This window comes from Dendrobates tinctorius, unplaced genomic scaffold, assembly GCF_039654945.1.
Source record: "Dendrobates tinctorius isolate UK_male_01 unplaced genomic scaffold, ASM3965494v1 ptg000152l, whole genome shotgun sequence".
Classification (NCBI taxonomy): Eukaryota; Metazoa; Chordata; class Amphibia; order Anura; family Dendrobatidae; genus Dendrobates; species Dendrobates tinctorius.
In genome coordinates, this window is record NW_027361819.1 from 5,770,945 (window position 1) to 5,788,734 (window position 17,790).

At 43.9% G+C, this 17,790-nt stretch overlaps 1 protein-coding gene across 1 annotated transcript in view; it reads left to right on the forward strand.

Moving 5' to 3' along the window:
- Nucleotides 1–11,823, forward strand: part of LOC141050824 (interferon-induced very large GTPase 1-like) — a 57,508-nt gene extending 45,685 nt beyond the window's left edge. The window contains exons 3-4 of the mRNA XM_073547494.1: nt 359–5,092; nt 8,043–11,823. Of these exons, the coding sequence (XP_073403595.1) occupies nt 359–5,067 (4,709 nt within the window). The 3' untranslated portion in view covers nt 5,068–5,092; nt 8,043–11,823. The remainder of the gene's footprint in view (nt 1–358; nt 5,093–8,042) is intronic.
- Nucleotides 11,824–17,790: the final 5,967 nt, after the last annotated feature.

Sequence of the window (17,790 nt, forward strand, 5' to 3'; positions counted from 1 at the left end):
CTGGCCAGCTGGACACCAGCGATCAAAAAATGGCCCAGGACATTCGAGCATGATCAGTGACATTGCATCGTGGGCCTGGTCGCTGCTAAATGTCACACGTAGCAAGATCGCTGGCGCATCACAAAATCTCGCTAGCGATCTCGCTTAGTGTGAAGTACCCCTTACTCATCTGCTCCACCCATGATTGTTGGTTCCAGTCAGTTTATTGAAATGCCTGATAGTGGTGAGCTACTTTAATGGAACTGAGAAATGATTAGGGTCTGGATAACTGTATGTGTTATATCATTTTACACACTTAGTGTGCTAAATGTATTGAAGCTATATTGATCATTTGTAATTGTATTTTTTTTCTTTTTAGACAAACTAAAATCTTTTAACGGCCTCTTGGTTGAATTGGGACTGGACAAGGCGAGAAAATCGAAGCTAACTCTGGGGAATGTTTTGAGCATCGGTCCAGAGAATGTACATCATGAGAAGCCTAAAACCACAGCAGATCTTCCTGAACATTTCTTAATGAATCTTATAGCCTTACACAGAAACACAAGAAAAACAGAACTTGATGATAATCTGTCAAATCTTGGATCAAGTGCCGATGATGATCCATTTGACTTGTTCACCAGTAAAGCAACGCAAAAACAGATACCAAACTTTACTCACCCTCTGGATGTTCTGTGCGCTGTCCTGAGCTGTTCAGATGAATGTCTTCAGCAAGAACTCGTATCAAAAATGTCCATGTGCCAGTTTTCAGTTCCTCTTTTGCTTCCCTCTGGTGATGGTTCTGGATCCATCTTCATGCGTTGGGCAATGAGAGATATTGTGAAGAAATGGAGACCTCAGTCTCTAGCAGATAGTAAAGGGTTCAGAGAAGACAATCTGGTGAACATTGAAATGCCGATCCTCTCTTTCGTCAGGTTGGGGCCAAATAAGTTATCAAAATCTAAGATCTTAAACCAGGTTCTTAACCCATCTCAGCAACATCATGAGTTCTTCATACATGACAACATGGAAGGAGGGAACATTGAGAGGAAGATATCTGATGGGCTAGTGGAAATGTCCTGGTACTTTCCTTGTGGGAAATCTGATGTCTTCCCGGAGCCGATTGCTGTGGCCAATCTACGTGGAGACCTGGAGTCCAACTGGGAACAATTCACCTTTCTCACTCGGATCTCATCCGCCACCTTTATATTTATTGAGAGTATGTGTGAGAGACAATTCAGGTTACTATCCTCCTTCAATCCCAATGACACTGAGTTTTATTTCATTGTCACTCCAGGTAAAGACAAAGGTGTTGACCTGGAGACAAAGCAACACATGCAAAACCTAATGTCTCTCCTAAAAATTGACAAAGCAAATGTTGTTCTAAAATCATCCACCATGAACGATGCAGAATTCATGAACAAGGTTCAAAAAATCATAAATGGTCAACTGAAAAAAAATCCTAAAAGTAAAGTAAAAGATATTACTAACGAAGTCTCTGATCTTAACATCCATATAGACGAAGCTTATGATGAATTTCAGAGAACAAGCGACTATGCTCTGAACATCACCTCAATGATAGAAAGTGTAGAAAGGTTTAAGAATGAAAGCTTAACCCTGCAAGGAGATCTGTGGAAAAAATTGTCTAAATTAGAAAAGGAATTCTGCAGAATGACAAAGCAAGGTGGAGAAGATCAGGAAATATATCGGTCAAAGCTAAAAGAGAAACGTAATTTACTTCATAGTGAACAAAATAAGCATGCTCTCCCTGGAGCCATGGCGCTATTTATTAGTGCACTTACTACTTTATCTAGAGATGAAAAAAAACATTTTCTTAAGTGGATGAAGTTTGAGCTCGATTTCATTGCAAGAAAAAATGTATCCAAGCTACAGGCTGAATATAAAGAGATGTGCAGCCAATCTTATGCAGCAGACAATGCCCAAGAACTGAAGCAGCTTGACAAGAGAATTTCCGAGAGTTCATTAGGTATCGAGCATTTCCTTCGTGAGTTAGGACAGTTTTACGAAGCTGAATATTGTACAGTGAAAAATGAATCTGACAAACAATTCAGTCACCTCCCAGGTATTGCCGCTGATCTCCTGTTGGATGGGTTCCCATTAGAGCTGATTGATGGAGATGCCTCCAACATCCCTTTACAATGGATAACTGATGTCCTGACTAAGCTGAACAAGAAGACTGGAGGACAATGCAGGATGAGGGTGATAACTGTGCTGGGAGTGCAGAGTACAGGGAAGTCCACCCTCCTGAACACCATGTTTGGTCTACAGTTCCCTGTGGCCAGTGGACGATGCACACGAGGAGCCTTCATGACTCTCATTAAAGTGAAGGAGAACTTCCAGGAGATGATGGGCTGTGAGTTTATTCTGGTGATCGACACTGAAGGGTTGAAGGCTCCTGAATTATCTTCTCTTGAAGACAGTTATGAACATGACAACGAGTTGGCCACACTTGTGGTTGGGCTGAGTGACATCACTATAGTGAATATGGCCATGGAAAATACCACAGAAATGAAAGATATTTTACAGATTGTGGTCCATGCATTTCTAAGGATGAAAGAAGTTGGCAAGAAACCGAATTGCCAGTTTGTCCATCAGAACGTGAGTGATGTGTCCGCACATGACAAGAATATGAGAGACAGGAAAAAACTTCTAGAACAATTAAACGAAATGACAAAAGTAGCAGCAAAAATGGAAAAGAAAAGTGGCTTTGACAAATTCAGTGATGTCATGGACTATGACTTGGACAAACACAGCTGGTACATCCCCGGGCTGTGGCAGGGGGTCCCACCAATGGCTCCTGTAAACTCTGGGTACAGTGAACACGTTTCAGAACTTAAAAAATATCTGTTAGAATTCCTACAAACCAAGACACTAGACAAGGCCTTAACAATACCAGACTTTTGTAAGTGGGTGAAAAACTTGTGGAATGCTGTCAAACATGAGAAATTCATCTTCAGCTTCAGGAACAGTCTGGTGGCTGAAGCTTATAATAAGCTGTCGATGAAGTTCTCTCAGTGGGAATGGAATTTTACTAAAGAGGTCCATAATTGGGTAATGAGGAAAGAAACTAACATTAAGAATCAACCGACTCACAATTTTGATGAAAACACCAACGAGACAATCAAAGATCTGGATCAACTGCTCCATAAAGAGGAGAAGAAAATGATAGACCTGTTGGAGAAATATTATGAAGGGGATTTGGAAAACCTTAATTTGATAGAAAGATATCAGGAGGATTTTAAAAAGAGCATTACAGGTCTAAGAAGAGAGCTCAGGAGAAATGCAATAGACAAGTATCGAAAAACACTTTCTATACAAAAGGGGAACCTAAAGATTCGGGACATCAAGAAGAAGTACCAGACGTTGATTGAAGAGAAAATCGATGGACTCTTGAAAACCTGCAGAGAGAAGGACCATAAACTGAGTGATGAAGAAGTAGAACATGAATTTAATGCCATGTGGGATAAGACCCTGTCAGATTTACAAATTGAGAAACTGGAGAGATGTAAAGTGAGTGATGCGATTCTCCGACAACTTAGAAATGACATGAGCCGCAAAGGACCGGATATAAATAAAGCGTTATTGGCTGAGAATACGTTGGCTGATCAACACAGTAACTTTATTATTGAAGAAAGCCATATAGATCTGCATTGGGTTAAAAAAATATGGAAACAAATGGCTGGGAAAAAAAATGAACCAAATGAAAAGCTTGAACATTTTGCCACCTCAATAATAGAAATGTGTGATAGAAACGTCAGCGAGATGGAGAACACCAATGAGGACTATGAAGACACTTATTGCCAGGAAATTCTGCAGATGATTAATAGAAAACTTGAAGATGAGCATAATAAAAATCTCCACTTCACATTGCAGTTTGAGTTGGACATCAAGCTCTTTATTTTTAGAAAAGCATCAACCAGATTTCAGCAGATGCACGATCGCTTTATAGAAAGGAACGACCCAAAAACCTGCTTGGACAACCTGAAGCCGGATTATCTGACTGTATTTCTTGATGTTTTTAAGGCAAAAGATGAATCCCAGAGTCGAGGGAAACAGTTCTGTGAGAAGTGTCTGAGTCCTGCAATAATCGACTATGTTTATAATCATCTGGGGATGAAGATGGTGGATGACATTTTAGAGGGTTCAGACAACCACATATTCAAAAGTCGAAGCTATTTTCAGTATAATCTACTGAAGGAATTACTGGATGAAATGTCTTTTAAGAGATATGTTGAATATATAACATTTTATGAAACCTTTTGTAAAGAAAGGATCCAAAATAAAATTAAAGAAAATTATCGGAAGCGAGCAAATATTCAACCATTACAGACAGATCTCATCAGATCGGTCCTCAAAGACGTGAAGGACGTCCTTAGAGATGAGACCATTCTGGAGAGTGAAGACATTCCTCAGTTCTCAGAAAATGTCCAGAAGAAGTTGGACGACAAGCTTGTGATTCCACAGGAAGCAACGACAATCATAGCTTTCAATAACCAAGTTAATGTTCGTCAGTTCTCCACTAGTATTCTGAATTTTCTTGCATCTACAGAACAACAGATCTTGGCACAGCTTAAGTCCATGACTTTCCCAGACTTGCTCTCCAAACTCAAGCTGAAGCCTCAGGATGAGCTGTTCAGTAAGGTGATTGGATGTGGACATCAGTGTCCATTCTGTAAAGTCCCCTGTGAGGCCGGAGGAGCCACTCATAGCGAACACTTTGCATCTGTTCATAGACCTCAAGGTTTGGGACAGTACAGAGATCATTCTAGTGGCATTTTAGTCAAAAGCATTTGTACCACTAGCATTGTGTCTTCAGTTAGTTTTAGTAATTCAGACACCGGTGGTAAATGGCATCCATACAAAGAGTATCGCACGTACTATCCAGACTGGTCCATCGATCCCGACCCCAGCATCGAATCCTCAGATTACTGGAAATTAATTTTTGCCAAATTTAATGGAGAATTTGCTGAAGCATATAACGCCGAACCAGCAGAACTGCCTGGTGACTGGAAGGAAATTACAGAAAAAAACGCTCTCAACAGCTTAAAGAAAATATTTAACATCTCCTAATATCAGTACCAGTAACACAAAAACTGTAAGTAATTTCCACAGCTACAATATTATTCATTTGAGTGGAGTCACCTGTTAAAAGCTGTTAAATTGCTGTCAGGTCCCCTAGTGAGCCTTAGAGTCCTGCTCACCCCTGTCACATGTATACTCATCTGAGGAGAGCAGCCAATCAACAAGGTGTGGGTAGGGTTGGTAGGACTCACAGGCTCATGCCTCCTCCCAGCAAGTAAACAAAATTTTACATGAATTAAAGAATTAATGGCTATAAATGGATAAAGAGGGTGTGACAGGTTTACTGCGACAAAGAGAAGCCAGAAGACCGCAGCGTCTGAGTTCTCCTACTCCTGCACTGAATAGAAGCACTTCACCTGCTTACTAAATGGTGTAAATTTCTTTGGGCAAAGCAGATGCTAATCTGCTTTGTTGAGAGCTCTTGGAGCCAAGGCTCTCAGCTGTTAACCACTCATTGTCAGAGCTAGCTTATGCTGCATGGCTGGAGGTTGTTGTTGGTGGTTATTATTGGAGAAGGTGTTTGGTGGATTTATCTGTGACTGTTGCTTGTTTTTGTGAGTGTGATAATTCCCTTTCTTCTCCTACTTTAATTTAACCCCTTCCTCCACGCCACGATGCATTCCTCTGTTATATGTGAGTATATATTTGGTATTTCCTGTTATCCCTGTTCGTGTTACCTTGCTAGTCTGGTTGGTGCACTACTACTCTCCTCTGGGCGGGGGAAGGGTACAGACTAAGAGTGAATTCAGGAGCTAAGGCAAGGTACATGGCCCCGGCATCTTCACCTTCAGAAGTACAACTGGGGAACAAGGCGCTCCTTAGTGTTAGGGGCAGGGAAAGAGCCCCTGGTCCCGGGACACCCACAACAGAGTCTTGACAGAGGGCCTGTCACCAGGTGACATTTTGTACATATTTTCTTCTGACTGCTCCAGAAGATTCTTTTTCCTTTCTAAATCTGCCACTTCATTCCAGAGATACAGTGGGGAAAAAAAGTATTTAGTCAGTCAGCAATAGTGCAAGTTCCACCACTTAAAAAGATGAGAGGCGTCTGTAATTTACATTATAGGTAGACCTCAACTATGGGAGACAAACTGAGAAAAAAAAGTCCAGAAAATCACATTGTCTGTTTTTTTTTTCATTTTATTTGCATATTATGGTGGAAAATAAGTATTTGGTCAGAAACAAAATTTCATCTCAATACTTTGTGATATATCCTTTGTTGGCAATGACAGAGGTCAAACGTTTTCTGTAAGTCTTCACAAGGTTGCCACACACTGTTGTTGGTCTGTTGGCCCATTCCTCCATGCAGATCTCCTCTAGAGCAGTGATGTTTTTGGCTTTTCGCTTGGCAACACGGACTTTCAACTCCCTCCAAAGGTTTTCTATAGGGTTGAGATCTGGAGACTGGCTAGGCCACTCCAGGACCTTGAAATGCTTCTTACGAAGCCACTCCTTCGTTGCCCTGGCGGTGTGCTTTGGATCATTGTCATGTTGAAAGACCCAGCCACGTTTCATCTTCAATGCCCTTGCTGATGGAAGGAGGTTTGCACTCAAAATCTCACGATACATGGCCCCATTCATTCTTTCATGTACCCGGATCAGTCGTCCTGGCCCCTTTGCAGAGAAACAGCCCCAAAGCATGATGTTTCCATCACCATGCTTTACAGTAGGTATGGTGTTTGATGGATGCAACTCAGTATTCTTTTTCCTCCAAACACGACAAGTTGTGTTTCTACCAAACAGTTCCAGTTTGGTTTCATCAGACCATAGGACATTCTCACAAAACTCCTCTGGATCATCCAAATGCTCTCTAGCAAACTTCAGACGGGCCCGGACATGTACAGGCTTAAGCAGTGGGACACGTCTGGCACTGCAGGATCTGAGTCCATGGTGGCGTAGTGTGTTACTTATGGTAGACCTTGTTACAATGGTCCCAGCTCTCTGCAGTTCATTCACTAGGTCCCCCCGCGTGGTTCTGGGATTTTTGCTCACCGTTCTTGTGATCATTCTGACCCCACGGGGTGGGATTTTGTGTGGAGCACCAGATCGAGGGAGATTATCAGTGGTCTTGTATGTCTTCCATTTTCTAATTATTGCTCCCACAGTTGATTTCTTCACTCCAAGCTGGTTGGCTATTGCAGATTCAGTCTTCCCAGCCTGGTGCAGGGCTACAATTTTGTTTCTGGTGTCCTTTGACAGCTCTTTGGTCTTCACCATAGTGGAGTTTGGAGTCAGACTGTTTGAGGGTGTGCACAGGTGTCTTTTTATACTGATAACAAGTTTAAACAGGTGCCATTACTACAGGTAATGAGTGGAGGAAAGAGGAGACTCTTAAAGAAGAAGTTACAGGTCTGTGAGAGCCAGAAATCTTGATTGCTTGTTTCTGACCAAATACTTATTTTCCACCATAATATGCAAATAAAATGAAAAAAAAAACAGACAATGTGATTTTCTGGATTTTTTTTTCTCAGTTTGTCTCCCATAGTTGAGGTCTACCTATGATGTAAATTACAGACGCCTCTCATCTTTTTAAGTGGTGGAACTTGCACTATTGCTGACTGACTAAATACTTTTTTGCCCCACTGTATGGGGCTTTTTATTTAATACTAAATTTTAATGGTCTTTACCAGTGGTCACAAGGTAATTAAATTATGCAGAGCAGGCTAAAGATATGCCTCAAGAGAATTCTGCAAGACCCCGCCGTAAACACCGTAAAAATTAGCACCAAATATAAAGTCCATATCTCTGGAACTGTATGGCAGTTGTAAAATAAATAAAATATCAGAATAGTCTGGAGCAGCCGGGATAAAAGAGCAAACCTGCCATGTTTGACCTTGGACAGGTTCTCTTCAAAAGGGTTGTCCTGTCTTTGAGGACTTTGTTTGTTTTATTAAATATTTAAGGCTAAAAAGCATTCTTTTTAAATTGCAACTCATTAACAATTTTATCTTTTTCTTTTACAGGCTTATTCTCTGCACATTCAATTCTGATGTGATCTATAGTCATAAACTAGCTACGAAAAAGACTGAAAAAAGTGTTGCAAACTCTCCTGTCAGACCATCAGAACGGGCTCATTGACAGTTTCTCAGACAACTCATTCTGCAATCAGCAAAAGAAAATGCAAGAAAGATGCTATAGAAAGCAAATTATGCACATTTTAATGAATGAAACACAACTGCAAAAATGATTTTTGGCCCTGCAAACATGCATATAGTTATAAAAAGAAAAATTGTCCCCATAATCCCTTCACGACCTTAGACGTATCCATACGTCCTGGTCGGCTGGTAGTTACTGACCTTGGAAGTATGGATACGTCCTGGAGATCACTGCCGGATGTCAACTGATTCTGACAGCTGACACCCAACTCTCAAGTGCCAGGAGCGGTGCCCGCACCACTCCCAGCATTTTAACCCCCAAAATGCTGCAATCGCAGCATTTAGCAAGCAGGCACTGGGAAGGAAGCCCCGTACCCTTGGATCGGAAACCCTGAAAAATCATTGCTTCCCGATTGTTGCCATGGTGACCTGATGTCGTCATTACGACATCAGGGTCACCAGGCACTAGCAAGTTAGTTAGATCGCAGTGCATGATCTAACTTGTGTCTGCAGGGCTCACAAACTATAAGGTATAGCAATGCTCCTGCTCCTACATTGCTGTACCTTATAACTGTGATCACACTTCAGAAAGTGAAAGTCCCATAGTGGGAATAAGTAAAAAAGTGAAAAAAGTTGTTAAAACATTTAAAAAAAAAAAATAAATCACAAAATAAAATAATAATAATAATAATAATAATATATATTGTACCCATAAATATTATGAAAAAATAAATAAATAATACAAAAGTACACACATTTGGTATTGCCACCAGAATGACCCGCTCTATAAAACTGTTCCACTAGTTAACCCCTTTAGTGAACACCATAGAAAAAAAACAAAAAAAAGTAATAAACAATGCTTTATCATCATACCGCTGAACAAAAAGTGGAATAAAATGCAATCAAAAAGACGAATGTAAATAAAAATGATACTGCTGAAAATGTCATCTTGTCCCACAAAAAGGGAAACCCCGTTGTATGCGCCGGGGAAGTGTGATCCAAAATGTTCCAAATAAAATCTTCAACTCAATACACAAAAAAAGCAGATCCCCACTCAGGCAAGTTATCTGTTCACAGAAATATAGGGGGCTTCCACATTACTGGTAGCACAAAGGCTCTGGAAAAGTGAAATAACCCTTGCCCCGCCCCAAAAGAAATTCCGTAAATTCTGTTCTCCCAAATCCAAATGCCCCCTCCTTTCTGAGCCCCACAGTGTGCCTAAAACACAGGATGCAGTAGTTTCCACGTGTTTGGCATTTGTGTAGTGATGAGAGACAGCTTGTTTTACAGGTGCATGAGCTGGGCACAATTTACTGGTCACTACAACGTACTCGTCACTACAACAGAAGTTTTCGATTTTCATTCGGCAACATTCATTGCTGCTTGTTTCTGGAAAGCTCCCATGGAGTCAAAATTGTCACGGCACCTGTAGATAAATTCCCAAAGGGGTATAATTTCAAAAATGTGGTCACTTCAGGGGGAATTTTGCTCTTCTAGCACTTGGGGGCTCTTTACATAGAGTCAAACTATTATAGAAAATTCTGCTCTCCAGAATGCCTCTTGTATAACGGTACTGCATAGCTATAAGGTGAGACTCCGGAAGGGCAGAGCTCTATTTGCCAATAGCGCAACGTTCCTCCTAAACCTCGTTATATGGCTAAGCAGTACTGTACAGCCTCATATAGGGCATTTCTACATTCAGCAGAAATTGTTGGACATATTTTTGTGCCATTTTTACCCATTTCTCATGTTCATTTTTTTTTTCACATTCCAAATATTCCTGTGACATCACCTATTGGGAATGGTGGATCTTGTGCTATCAGCTGTGTATAGCGGTGTTATCAGTCATTGTAATCCCACGTCTGTAAATAAGAAGCCTTGCTAAAGCTTTTTCCTGAAAGGGACATGAAGTAGGAGTCCTAAATCCCCAGTGGCCAGTGTGAAAATTCCAAGATCACTAATTTGTGATTTTAATAAAGACCATGATACAAAAATAAACAATTGTCAAAATGAATAGAAATACATCTAACACGAAAAACTGGATTTAAAGAATAGGTAATTTTCTGTCAGGATCCTGTCAGCGCCGGCGTGCCGCCTCCGCTGAGCAGGGACTCACCCGCACTGTAGGGGGGCCCGGGGTCAGGTACAGCCGGAAAGTACCGATGCAAAGGACCTGTGGACGCTGAAGTTTAGCAAGCAGTCACAGGACCTACGGTCATGTGACTGCAAGGGGGCGGGGCTTAGCATCCTGCTTTCAGAGATGGCAGGACACTACACAGAAATACTCAGAGTCAGGCAAAACGGAGGTCATACACAGAGATATCAGTAAAGTACCAGGGATGAGACAGAACGGATAGTCAGGGCCAAGCAGAGATCAAAACCAAACAGACATAGAAGGTACCAAGCAGAATCCAAAGCAATATGCAGAGAACAGACCGAGTCGTACACAGATTATCAAGCAACCAGAATACAGCACTAACACACTCAGGGGTCACCACACAATGCCAAGGGCGAAAGTATAACTGACGGGGGAGGGGAGCGTCCAGAGGCTATAAGAAGCCTCCCCAGAACCAGGGAGAGGCCACAATCATAGCCTCAGGTGTGCAGATAAGAGTCTGCATGGAGATCAAAACATTAACCCCAGAAGTGCCGGTCACCCAGCACTGGTATCATGACATTTTCCGATTAAAGCTTTGCGTTAAATCTGACTTAGACAAGCCCGCTGCAAAATGTAGAATGATAGTTTCTGATCGCTCTATGTCCATCTCATCATTGTCGACAGCTAATCACCTGTTAGTATGGGATGTGCTGCCGAGAACGAGTCTTATAATGAGCAATCCTGTTACCGCAAAAATGAGCATTTCGCTCGTTCGTCGGGTGATTAGCGGCGTCTTTATGGAAACCGATAATTGGCAAATGAGCTTTCTAAACCGATTTTCAGCTCGTGTAATCAGCATTTACCTCTTATAGTAAGTCTTCTCTTCTTTGCCATTTACATCCATCTGATCAGCTACAAGTAAAAGCCCCTGTGTAGTAATCAGGAACCTGATTGACTAAGCCCCTGCATCCTTCAGGCTCCATTGGTCTCGCTGATAGTAGGTTGTGATGAGGACACATAATGCCCCCCCCCAGGACCATCCTACAGAACTGCGACTATTACTGCTCCGCAGTCCAGGATGAAGCCATCCTCTGGACTCAGAATTCATGAACTTTTGTCCTGGATTATCATTGTTTGGTCACTAGCATAACTGAGACGGCCGTTTGACGCTGAGGTGACCACTGATCAGATGTTCTCAGGATCCTTATTACTTGTGTGACAAGTTCAAGTATCTTCCAATGGTCTGATCCTATCTATAGAGGAGCTATCGGCAGAAGAGCTGAGACCTGAGGTTGGGCTCCTCCGGTTCTTCTGGCAGTGCTCTATGAATGGTGATATTGGGGCTGGAAATCTGAACCACCAAACACCTATTAACCTTCCACTAATCACATCTTCTCGTAAGTGGTGCCGGAGCTCTTCCTCCATAATTCGCTGTTATTGTATATGCGCTTCTAAGCTTTATGATGTTTCTTCAAGGTCTTTGCACGGTGTAATCTGTCTATATGATGTAAGATTTACCATCAATATATTAAACACATTTAATCAATTGTGTCTTTTGTCCTGAATAATTTTTTCTTAAAAATGTAGTGGTCGGTGGTTTTTCAGTCCTGAGGTTTTTGCTTTTTCTTATTTGAAGTTTCCTTCCACCCACCAAGTATTATTTGATCCCCCCTAACAAACCTCCATACCCTTCTTTACAAAAATTAGGTGCACAAGTTATGGCAATCTGGTGATAGGGAGAGAGTTCATGAAGGGCTCTGTTCACACTGACTTCCAGTCTGAAGCGGTCATGATCTACTTCAGTGTAAAACAATAGATTGTTAGAGGTCCGACCATCCAGGACAGAAGACCCTGCCCCCTAAACCGAAACGAAAATTGCACTACTAATGACAGGCAGGCATTTTGCTCCGGTGTCTTATTTAATGCCATACAATTAATGGCAGCAATTTCCGATTCTGGTGATTGTCAAAACCGTCAGACACCGGACACTTAACACCGACCCCGTACCTCACATTCCTGGCTAATAAACTGAGCTTCTGGCCAACCCTGTGCTCATCTAGTAAGTTTAATTTCTATAGGACACTGAGCCCAACAGCTTACAATCTATGAGGAGAGGAGGACACTGAGCACAGGAGCTTACAATCTATGAGGAGAGGAGGACACTGTGCACAGGAGCTTACAATCTATGAGGAGAGAGGACACTGAGCACAAGAGCTTACAATCTATGAGGAGAGGAGGACACTGAGCACAGGAGCTTACAATCTCTGAGGAGAGGAGGACACTGAGCACAGGAGCTTACAATCTCTGAGGAGAGGAGGACACTGAGCACAGGAGCTTACTATCTATGAGGAGAAGTGGACACTGAGCACAGGAGCTTACAATCTATGAGAAGAGGAGGACACTGAGCACAGGAGCTTACAATCTATGAGAAGAGGAGGACACTGAGCAAAGGAGCTTACAATCTATGAGGAGAGGAGGACACTGAGCAAAGGAGCTTACAATCTATGAGGAGAGAGGACACTGAGCACAAGAGCTTACAATCTATGAGGAGAGGAGGACACTGAGCACAGGAGCTTACAATCTCTGAGGAGAGGAGGACACTGAGCACAGGAGCTTACAATCTCTGAGGAGAGGAGGACACTGAGCACAGGAGCTTACTATCTATGAGGAGAAGTGGACACTGAGCACAGGAGCTTACAATCTATGAGAAGAGGAGGACACTGAGCACAGGAGCTTACAATCTATGAGGAGAGGAGGACACTGAGCACAGGAGCTTACAATCTATGAGGAGAGGAGGACACTGAGCAAAGGAGCTTACAATCTATGAGGAGAGGAGGACACTGAGCACAAGAGCTTACAATCTATGAGGAGAGGAGGACACTGAGCACAGGAGCTTACAATCTATGAGGAGAGGAGGACACTGAGCAAAGGAGCTTACAATCTATGAGGAGAGGAGGACACTGAGCACAGGAGCATACAATCTATGAGGAGAGGACACTGAGCACAGGAGCTTACAATCTATGAGGAGAGGAGGACACTGAGCACAGGAGCTTACAATCTATGAGAAGAGGACACTGAGCACAAGAGCTTACAATCTATGAGGAGAGGAGGACACTGAGCACAGGAGCTTACAATCTATGAGGATAGGACACTGAGCACAGGAGCTTACAATCTATGAGGAGAGGAGGACACTGAGCACAGGAGCTTACAATATGAGGAGAGAGGACACTGAGCACAGGAGCTTACAATCTATGAGGAGAGGAGGACACTGAGCACAGGAGATTACAATCTATGAGGAGAGGAGGACACTGAGCACAGGAGCTTACAATCTATGAGGAGAGGACACTGAGCACAGGAGCTTACAATCTATGAGGACAGAGGACACTGAGCACAAGAGCTTACAATCTCTGAGGAGAGGAGGACACTGAGCACAGGAGCTTACAATCTATGAGGAGAAGAGGACACAGCACAGGAGCTTACAATCTATGAGGACAGTGGACACTGAGCAAAGGAGCTTACAATCTATGAGGAGAGAGGACACTGAGCACAGGAGCTTACAATCTATGAGGAGAGGAGGACACTGAGCACAGGAGCTTACAATCTATGAGGAGAGGAGGACACTGAGAACAGGAGCTTACAATCTATGAGGAGAGGAGGACACTGAGCACAGGAGCTTACAATCTATGAGGAGAGGAGGACACTGAGCACAGGAGCTTACAATCTATGAAGAGAGAGGACACTGAGCACAGGAGCTTACAATCTATGAGGAGAGGAGGACACTGAGCACAGGAGCTTACAATCTATAAGGAGAGGAGGACACTGAGCACAGGAGCTTACTATCTATGAGGAGAGGAGGACACTGAGCACAGGAGCTTACAATCTATGAGGAGAGGAGGACACTGAGCACAGGAGCTTACAATCTATGAGGAGAGGAGGACACTGAGCACAGGAGCTTACAATCTATGAGGAGAGGAAGACACTGAGCACAAGAGCTTACAATCTATGAGGAGAGGAGGACACTGAGCACAGGAGCTTACAATCTATGAGGAGAGAGGACACTGAGCACAGGAGCTTACAATCTATGAGGAGAGATGACACTGAGCACAGGAGCTTACAATCTATGAGGAGAGAGGACACTGAGCACAGGAGCTTACAATCTATGAGGAGAGAGGACACAGCACAGGAGCTTACAATCTATGAGGAGAGGAGGACCCTGAGCACAGGAGCTTACAATCTATGAGGAGAGGAGGACCCTGAGCACAGGAGCTTACAATCTATGAGGAGAGGATTACACTGAGCACAGGAGCTTACAATCTATGAGGAGAGGAGGACACTGAGCACAGGAGCTTACAATCTATGAGGAGAGAGGACACTGAGCACAGGAGCTTACAATCTATGAGGAGAGGAGGACACTGAGCACAGGAGCTTACAATCTATGAGGAGAGAGAACACTGAGCACAGGAGCTTACAATCTATGAGGAGAGGAGGACACTGAGCACAGGAGCTTACAATCTATGAGGAGAGGAGGACACTGAGCACAGGAGCTTACAATCTATGAGGAGAGGAGGACACTGAGCACAGGAGCTTACAATCTATGAGGAGAGGAGGACACTGAGTACAGGAGCTTACAATCTATGAGGAGAGATGACACTGAGCACAGGAGCTTACAATCTATGAGGAGAGGAGGACACTGAGCACAGGAGCTTACAATCTATGAGGAGAGAGGACACTGAGCACAGGAGCTTACAATCTATGAAGAGAGAGGACACTGAGCACAGGAGCTTACAATCTATGAGGAGAGGAGGACACTGAGCACAGGAGCTTACAATCTATGAGGAGAGGAGGACACTGAGCACAGGAGCTTACAATCTATGAGGAGAGGAGGACACTGAGCACAGGAGCTTACAATCTATGAGGAGAGGAAGACACTGAGCACAAGAGCTTACAATCTATGAGGAGAGGAGGACCCTGAGCACAGGAGCTTACAATCTATGAGGAGAGGAGGACCCTGAGCACAGGAGCTTACAATCTATGAGGAGAGAGGACACTGAGCACAGGAGCTTACAATCTATGAGGAGAGGAGGACACTGAGCACAGGAGCTTACAATCTATGAGGAGAGGAGGACACTGAGCACAGGAGCTTACAATCTATGAGGAGAGAAGACTCTGAGCACAGGAGCTTACAATCTATGAGGAGAGGAGGACACTGAGCACAGGAGCTTACAATCTCTGAGGAGAGGAGGACACTGAGCACAGGAGCTTACAATCTATGAGGAGAGATGACACTGAGCACAGGAGCTTACAATCTATGAGAAGAGGAGGACACTGAGCACAGGAGCTTACAATCTATGAGGAGAGGAGGACACTGAGCACAGGAGTTTACAATCTATGAGGAGAGGAGGACACTGAGCACAGGAGCTTACAATCTATGAGGAGAGGAGGACACTGAGCACAGGAGCTTACAATCTATGAGAAGAGGAGGACACTGAGCACAGGAGCATACAATCTATGAGGAGAGGACACTGAGCACAGGAGCTTACAATCTATGAGGAGAGGAGGACACTGAGCACAGGAGCATACAATCTATGAGGAGAGGACACTGAGCACAGGAGCTTACAATCTATGAGGAGAGGAGGACACTGAGCACAGGAGCTTACAATCTATGAGGAGAGGAAGACACTGAGCACAAGAGCTTACAATCTATGAGGAGAGGAGGACCCTGAGCACAGGAGCTTACAATCTATGAGGAGAGGAGGACCCTGAGCACAGGAGCTTACAATCTATGAGGAGGACACTGAGCACAGGAGCTTACAATCTATGAGGAGAGGAGGACACTGAGCACAGGAGCTTACAATCTATGAGGAGAGGAGGACACTGAGCACAGGAGCTTACAATCTATGAGGAGAGAGGACACTGAGCACAGGAGCTTACAATCTCTGAGGAGAGGAGGACACTGAGCACAGGAGCTTACAATCTATGAGGAGAGATGACACTGAGCACAGGAGCTTACAATCTATGAGGAGAGGAGGACACTGAGCACAGGAGCTTACAATCTATGAGGAGAGGAGGACACTGAGCACAGGAGCTTACAATCTATGAGGAGAGGAGGACACTGAGCACAGGAGCTTACAATCTATGAGGAGAGAGGACACTGAGCACAGGAGCTTACAATCTATGAGGAGAGAGGACACTGAGCACAGGAGCTTACAATCTATGAGGAGAGGAGGACACTGAGCACAGGAGCTTACAATCTATGAGGAGAGGAGGACACTGAGCACAGGAGCTTACAATCTATGAGAAAAGGAGGACACTGAGCACAGGAGCTTACAATCTATGAGAAGAGGAGGACACTGAGCACAGGAGCTTACAATCTATGAGGAGAGGAGGACACTGAGCACAGGAGCTTACAATCTATGAGGAGAGGAGGACACTGAGCACAGGAGCTTACAATCTATGAGAAGAGGAGGACACTGAGCACAGGAGCTTACAATCTATGAGGAGAGGAGGACACTGAGCACAGGAGCTTACAATCTATGAGGAGAGGAGGACACTGAGCACAGGAGCTTACAATCTATGAGGAGTGGAGGACACTGAGCACAGGAGCTTACAATCTATGAGGAGAGAGGACACTGAGCACAGGAGCTTACAATCTATGAGGAGAGGAGGACACTGAGCACAGGAGCTTACAATCTATGAGGAGAGGAGGACACTGAGCACAGGAGCTTACAATCTATGAGGAGAGGAGGACACTGAGCACAGGAGCTTACAATCTATGAGGAGAGGACACTGAGCACAGGAGCTTACAATCTATGAGGAGAGATGACACTGAGCACAGGAGCTTACAATCTATGAGGAGAGGAGGACACTGAGCACAGGAGCTTACAATCTATGAGGAGAGGAGGACACTGAGCACAGGAGCTTACAATCTATGAGGAGAGGAGGACACTGAGCACAGGAGCATACAATCTATGAGGAGAGGAGGACACTGAGCACAGGAGCTTACAATCTATGAGGAGAGGAGGACACTGAGCACAGGAGCTTACAATCTATGAGGAGAGGAGGACACTGAGCACAGGAGCTTACAATCTATGAGAAAAGGAGGACACTGAGCACAGGAGCTTACAATCTATGAGAAGAGGAGGACACTGAGCACAGGAGCTTACAATCTATGAGGAGAGGAGGACACTGAGCACAGGAGCTTACAATCTATGAGGAGAGGAGGACACTGAGCACAGGAGCTTACAATCTATGAGAAGAGGAGGACAATGAGCACAGGAGCTTACAATCTATGAGGAGAGGAGGACACTGAGCACAGGAGCTTACAATCTATGAGGAGAGGAGGACACTGAGCACAGGAGCTTACAATCTATGAGGAGAGGAGGACACTGAGCACAGGAGCTTACAATCTATGAGGAGAGGAGGACACTGAGCACAGGAGCATACAATCTATGAGGAGAGGAGGACACTGAGCACAGGAGCTTACAATCTATGAGGAGAGGAGGACACTGAGCACAGGAG